At 42.1% G+C, this 7,316-nt stretch overlaps 1 protein-coding gene across 1 annotated transcript in view; it reads left to right on the top strand.

The window, feature by feature from the left end:
- gas7a (growth arrest-specific 7a) overlaps positions 1–6,792 on the top strand; it is a gene marked incomplete at its 5' end in the record, with an annotated part of 10,943 nt that extends 4,151 nt beyond the window's left edge. Inside the window, 9 exons of the mRNA XM_083896207.1 lie at positions 304–393; positions 1,962–2,077; positions 2,967–3,041; positions 3,180–3,258; positions 3,393–3,524; positions 4,620–4,743; positions 4,918–4,997; positions 6,324–6,422; positions 6,651–6,792. Coding sequence (XP_083752333.1) covers positions 304–393; positions 1,962–2,077; positions 2,967–3,041; positions 3,180–3,258; positions 3,393–3,524; positions 4,620–4,743; positions 4,918–4,997; positions 6,324–6,422; positions 6,651–6,764 — 909 coding nt within the window. The 3' untranslated portion in view covers positions 6,765–6,792. The remainder of the gene's footprint in view (positions 1–303; positions 394–1,961; positions 2,078–2,966; positions 3,042–3,179; positions 3,259–3,392; positions 3,525–4,619; positions 4,744–4,917; positions 4,998–6,323; positions 6,423–6,650) is intronic.
- Between the last annotated feature and the right edge of the window lie 524 nt (positions 6,793–7,316).

The raw sequence follows: 7,316 nt of genomic DNA, 5'->3' as shown, positions 1-7,316 counted from the left end.
CAGTAGTAGTATTAGCAGAGAGAACTCACGGCTGCTGAACGTCACATAATTGCAGCCTCTGGATTAATTGAAGACGCTGCAGAGAGTAGAGTCTGTATTCAGAGCTGGATTTATGTGTTTATGTGTTTATGTGTTTGTGTTTATGTGTTTATGTACAACAACAACAAGAACCTTCATTTACTACAACGTGAGGATGCCTGTAGTGAGGATGTCTGTCTGTGTTTGGACTGTGGACACACTCGTCTGTGTCTGTTTCTCTGTCTTTCTTCACCTCATGTGTTTCTTCTTCTTCTTCTTCTTCAGATCAACTGTGTGACGTTCCCTCTTCCTGGTGAAGGTCCAGAGCAGCAGCTCCTCAAACCCAACGACTGGAGCTACTGCGACTACTTCTGGGTGAGTGAGAAGAACTCAAACACCGTGTAGCATCTGCCTGATGAAGGACAGAGAGAAGGTCACTGGTGGTTTTGCATGTTCTTCTGGTTCTCCGGTTTCCTCTCATGGTCCAAAATGCAGCGGTGAATCTAAATCTGAAGCTTTCCAAGGTTTATTTCACTCAGTTAAAGTGCAGGCGAGAGCTAAGTGTTCAGATTGAATAATGCGGCTCAAACCTGGCACAATGGATCGATGTAAAAATGCACTTTTTAAACCAACCACAGACGTTATTGGCTTTCACGTTTGCCTCGGGACGATCACAGCTGGACGTCTGATCGAGCCGCTTCTCCACAAACGCAGTCTAACGTTTCCCCAGTGGATCAGTGTCATTTTCACTTTCCACGTGTTTCCATCACCAAATCAGATCTCTATTGAAAAACACTTCAGGCTGCGTTATCCACTGAAATCTGATGCTTGTTTCCTCCTCCTGAGTTGTACTGCTTCTCCTTGGTTGCGGCGGCCTGCCTTGTTCTGTCTGTAGAATGCCAGGGACCGAAAACGATATTGTTAATCCTTCAGTTTATTATTATATCCGTGGGTTTGCGATAATTTTTGAGCAGGTTAACGTGCATAAAAACCAGGTCTGGTCTGGCGAAAATGAGATATTACTATGTCGTCCAAAATTTTACAAAAACATCATACGTTGCTATGTTCAAAATTTGACAATTGATTTGAAAAAAAAAATGTCGGTCCAAAATGTGACAAAAACGTCATAGTATACTATGGGCATCATTCCCGTGCGTTGCTCTCCTATAGCGACCCCCAAGGTGAAAACAGAGGCAAAATTTAGTTCCACCGAATTTCCCAAAACTTGGTGGAAAGATGTTACAGACCAAGAGGAACAAAAAAGTCGACTGTAACCATGGTCTCAACTCCACAGGAAGTCGGCCGTTTTGAATTTTGGCGTCCATTTTGGACGATTTGCACCCTACGTAAATGAGCAAACTCTACATAATAAAAAAAAATGCCAATTTGTACTCGACACATCACAGGTGAAAAGTTGTCGAAAGGTTTTGCGCATCCAAAATCTTCATGGCCTCGGCAACCCTCGGAATTTCGACCATTCGCCACAAAACAGGAAGTGCGCTATGACTTCGACGTGCATCGAGTTCCACCGAATTTCCCGAAACTTGGTGGGAAGATGTTATCGACCAAGACGAACAAAAAAGTCGACCGTAACCATGGTCTCAACTCAACAGGAAGTTGAAAAATCAGCTTCTGCCTCATTAGGACCAGGTTTTGGTCTCCATGAGGACTAAATTGTTCTGAAAAAGTCAGTGTGGGTCCTGAAGAGGCAACAGATACAAGAACAAACAGTTCCCTCTTTGACCTTTGACCTGTAAGTGTGAGTCCTTACATTCTTTGCTGTGTTTCCATCATGGTACGGTCCAGTTTGGTACAGTTTGCTACAGTTTGGAATGGTAGAGCCCGACTTCCCTGGGATATTTCCACCAATCGCAGTCAGCTGACCAGACCATACCATTTCCCCCTGGTGCTCCAGCTTTCTTCTTCTTCTTCTTCTTCTTCAGACCGACAGGAAAGACCCTCAGGGAACCACCTCGGTGGCCGGGTTCGAGGTTCTCCTGCAGAAGCAGCTGAAGGGCAAACAGATGCAGAAAGAAATGGCCGAGTTCGTCCACGAGAGGTAACGACGTTCAACAAAGATGAGATGAACTCTGCTTAAATGTCATGAAACATGGTCAAACGTCTGCTGTCGTGTTTACATTTTCCTGACTAGAAAACTACGAGACGATGAGTTTGTCACAGATCATAGGACGAGATTTTATTCTCAAAACCACTGGAAACTTCTGTTCACATGGATGAGGTTATACAAGATATTTATAGAATATAAACATAACATGTTACAGAGAGATACTGTGTCGTTAAACGACCAACAAAAGCACTAATGAACGTGATGGAGTAAAGAGGGCGGGGCCTCTGGAGCACAGAGCACTAGAGGCTCCGCCCCCTCACAGCATGAGCGCGAGGCCGGAGCCGATCTTCAGCACAACAGCTTTTTTTGTTTGTTTGTTTTTGGACTTTTGTCTCACAGCTGAACTCTGTAATTAAATGGAGCTGCACGCAGGAAACAGAGCAGCGTCCACATCCTCCCGTGTATAAGTAGCTCCGCCCACTTCCACAAAAGCTCTATTCACGTTCCAGACGAGTGAGTCGTGGGAAGAGATCTGCAAACAAACTCTCTGGCTTCACATTCATTTACTACCTTCTCTGGTCCTTAATGACAAAAATGTTTAGGTTTATGCGCTTTAGTGGGGACCAAAGTCTGCTACAATATAAAATAAATATATATAAATATAAAAAAGATTATTGACGTATTTAAATAATGTCTCCAAGATCATTTTGATCGTCTTAAATCACTGTATTGTTGAGACACCTCATTTTACCGTACGTTTTATTCCCACTCCTTATGTAAAACACTCTGTAAAGAGATTTGATTGATTTATTGTATTTTTTCTCCTGATTCTTGACTTGTTGTTGTTGTTGTTGTTGTTGTTGTTGTTTGTGTGTTTCAGGATAAAGATCGAGGAAGAATACGCCAAGAACTTGTCCAAGCTGTCGCTGAACACGTTAGCAGCGCAGGAGGAAGGGTGAGTGAGTGAGTCAGTGACTGACTGATGTCGATTGAAAGAAAGACTGAAGTGAAAGACAGCAGTTGACCACCAGGGGGCGACTCTGAGCTCTGTTTCGTGTCACCCTCTCACGGCCCTTTTCACTCTTCTTCTCAGGACTCTGGGAGAAGCCTGGACTCAGCTGAAGAAGAGTCTCCACGATGAAGCCGAGGTTCACCTCAAGTTCTCCAACAAGGTAGCGACGCAACTGAAAACAGACACATACATGTACATATACACATACATGTACATGTACACTGCATATACTGTGTATATGTAGTTTGTTTATGTTATGATAGACGATCGTTCTCACTCGCCTCTGTCTCGCAGCTTCACTCCGAGGTGGAAAAACCGCTGCTGACCTTCAGAGGAGACAACTTCAAGAAGGACCTGAAGAAGTACGACCATCACATCGCTGACCTCAGGAAGCAGCTGGCCAGTCGCTACGCAAGCGTGGAGAAGGTGCGTTTGATTTACCTTCTCTGTGGACCTCCTCTGCACGTGACCAAACCACCCCAACCTTCCATCTCTTACAAACCAATCAAACAATCTGAGCTGTTCCTGAATTATATACTCATTTCTAATCCTGGTCGCTCCCAACGAACATCTCAGCATCTCCAGCTCCAGCGCCTCCTGTCTTTTAGACGGTGCCACTGTCTCCAAGCCAAACATCACAGCACATCTCTACACTCACTTCACATGACTATAAGTTTGACATTGTGTTGATGGATGGAACAGCTCATTATTTGGCAGTCAGTCTGATGTTGGATTTAAGGAACAGCTCATTATTTGGCACTAGATCTGTTGATGGATGTTTGGAAAGGCTCATTATTTGGCAGTCAGTCTGATGTTGGATTTAAGGAACAGCTCATTATTTGGCACTAGATCTGTTGATGGATGTTTGGAAAGGCTCATTATTTGCCAGCAAGTCTGATGTTGGATTTAAGGAACAGCTCATTATTTGGCACTACATCTGTTGATGGATGTTTGGAAAGGCTCATTATTTGGCAGCCAGTCTGATGTTGGATTTAAGGAACATCTCATTATTTGGCACTCCATCTGTCAATGGATGCTTGGAACGGCTCATTATTTGGCAGTCAGTCTGATGTTGATTTAAGGAACCGCTCATTATTTTGCAGGCAGTGTCTTGGTGGCCGTATGGAACAGCTCATTATTTGGCAGTCAGTCTGATGCTGGATTTTCAGAACAGTTCATTATTCAGCAATTCGATTGGCTGTGTTTTGAGTGGAAATAATGTTAATCCAATAATTAATCCACGCAGGTTTAAAATCCCAGGTTAATATCTGTTAATTTGAGTGTGAAAGAGGATTGAGATGAAGGTGAGGAAGAGGATGAAAGGATGAGACGAGGATGTGAACGAGGAAATCAGAGGACGACATGAAAAAAAAAGAAGCTCTAATGACTCTGGTTATGGATGGAGGAGCAGTAAAATCTGAGGATTAAACTGTGTGTGTGTGTGTGTGTGTGTGTGTGTGTGTGTGTGTGTGTGTGTGTGTGTGTGTGTGTGTGTGTGTGTGTGTGTGTGTGTGTGTGTAGGCCCGTAAAGCCCTGGCCGACCGGCAGAAGGACCTGGAGGTGAAGACGCAGCAGCTGGAGATCAAACTCAGCAACAAGACGGAGGAGGACATCAAGAAGGCCCGACGGAAATCCACACAAGCAGGTCAGAGGTCACTGAGGTCACAGGAGTGTTAGTATAAGGTAAGAGAGTGTGTTATGTCTATAAAACAGTGTGTGTGTGTGTGTGTGTGTGTGTGTGTGTGTGTGTGTGTGTGTGTGTGTGTGTGTGTGTGTGTGTGTGTGTGTGTGTGTGTGTGTGTGTGTGTGTTCTCTGCAGGAGACGACCTGATGCGCTGCGTCGACCTTTACAACCAAACTCAGTGCAAGTGGTTTGAAGAGATGGTCACCACCAGTATGGTAAAGTCCTCCAGCTGTGTATAAGTATATATGAGCCTTATCTCAGGTTAAACTGATCTCAGGTTAAACTGATCTCAAGTTAAATTGATCTCAGGTTAAACTGATCTCATGTTAAATTGATCTCAGGTTAAACTGATCTCAGGTTTAATTGATCCCAGGTTAAATGTATCTTAGATTAAATTGACCTCAGGTTAAATGTATCTTAGGTTAAATTGATCTCAGGTTAAATATATCTCAGGTTAAATGTATCTTAGGTTAAATTGATCTCAGGTTAAATGTATCTTAGGTTAAATTGATCTCAGGTTAAATATATCTCAGGTTAAATGTTTCTTAGATTGACTGGTGTCAGGTTAAAATGTATCTCATGTTAACTGGATCACAGATTAAACTGATCTCAGGTTAAACTGAATTTAGGTTATGTGCATCTCGGGTTAAACCGATCTAAGGTTAAACTGATCTCAGGTTAAATATATCTCAGGTTAAACTGATCTCAGGTTAAATATATATTAGGTTAACTGTATCTCAGATTAACTGTATCTCAGGTTATGCTGATCTCAGGTTAAATTAATCTCTGGTTAAACTGATCTCTGGTTAAATGTATATTAGGTTAAATCGATCTCAGGTTAAGTGTATCTCAGGTTAAACTGATCTCAGGTTAAATGTATCTCAGGTTGAATATATATTAGGTTAAACTGATCTCAGGTTAAATTGATCTCAGGTTAAACTGATCTCAGGTTAAACTGATCTCAGGTTTATTGTATCTCAGGTTAAACTGATCTCAGGTTAAATGTATCTCAGGTTAAATTGATCTCAGGCTAAACTGATCTCAGGTTAAACTGATCCCAGGTTAATTGTATCTCAGGTTAAACTGATCTCAGGTTAATGTATCTCAGGTTAAACTGATCTCAGGTTAAATGTATCTCGGGTTAAATGTATCTTGGGTTAAATATATCTCAGGTTAAATGTATCTCAGGTTAAATGTATCTCAGGTTAAATGTATCTCAGGTTAAACTGATCTCAGGTTAACAGTATCTCAGGTTAAATGTATCTCGGGTTAAACTGATCTCAGGTTAAATGTATCTCGGGTTAAATTGATCTCAGGTTAAATGTATCTCAGGTTAAATGTATCTCGGGTTAAATTGATCTCAGGTTAAATGTATCTAAGGTTAAATGTATCTCAGGTTAAATTGATCTCAGGTTAAATGTATCTCAGGTTAAATGTATCTCGAGTTAAACTGATCTCAGGTTAAATGTATCTCAGGTTAAATGTATCTCGGGTTAAACTGATCTCAGGTTAACGGTCTTGTTTGGTGTCTTTCACCACAGGAGCTGGAGAAGCTGGAGGTTGAACGTATCGAGTGGATTCAGCAGCATCTTCGTCAGTACACGACTCTGCGACATGAGACAGACATGTTCAACCAGAGCGTGAGTTTCCTCCGTCTTTGTCTTTTTACTTCAGTGAAAACGTTTAGACACAGTTCGGCTCGGCTCAGCTCGACTCACTTTGGTATCAGCCACACAGCTTTTTCCAGGACTTCATCGTTCCTCCTGTCACTGTGATGGACTGGCGACCCTCATGTGAAGATATAAGATGGATATAGTAATAATCTAAATCATAATAAGTGAGCTAAACTCATGTTCTCTGTGCTGTAGACGGTGGAACCCGTGGACCAGCTGCTGCAGAACGTGGATCCAGGCAAAGACCGAGAGCTGTGGGTGAAGGAGAACAAAACCGGCGAGGTCCGACCTGTGGATATGTCCATTTAAAGGAAATCCTGACCTGGGATCAGTCGCTCTGACTTCAGTATTACACCGCGGCGACTCTCAGAACGCTAACACTGATCCAGGGACTGTGCATGTTCAGACACCAGAGATCTGCGCCTCATCTTCTCCCTCTGACTCTGAGGAAAACTCTGAAAAGGTAAAAAAAACGCTCTGAGGTCAGGGAACGCTCACGGATCAGAGAACCAGCATGTTCCTCCTAAATTAACCCTCTCATAACCAACGTCCACATAATCTGCTGTTTACATGTTATAAAAATAAAAATAAAAATATATATATATGTATTTTGAATCCTTTAGTTTAGCTTCAAACAACACTTTTCCACTTTGAGTAAACCAAACAAAAAAAAAAAAGCTCTGATTCTTGATATTTCTCTTTATTTTAGATACAGATAATAAAAAACATATTGAGATCTTAGAGTGAATATGATATATTTTCATATTTTGCAGGTTCATTTCGGTGGAGACGCATGTTTTTGAATATCTTTGCTTTAACTGTGTACGAAGAACTGCGACGGTCGTTCTTGGTCTGTTAGTC

This window comes from Microchirus variegatus (genome assembly GCF_963457635.1).
Source record: "Microchirus variegatus genome assembly, chromosome: 10".
Taxonomy (NCBI): Eukaryota; Metazoa; Chordata; class Actinopteri; order Pleuronectiformes; family Soleidae; genus Microchirus; species Microchirus variegatus.
The sequence above is the reverse complement of the archived record's forward strand: the minus strand, read 5'-3'. Positions and strand labels throughout refer to the sequence as shown.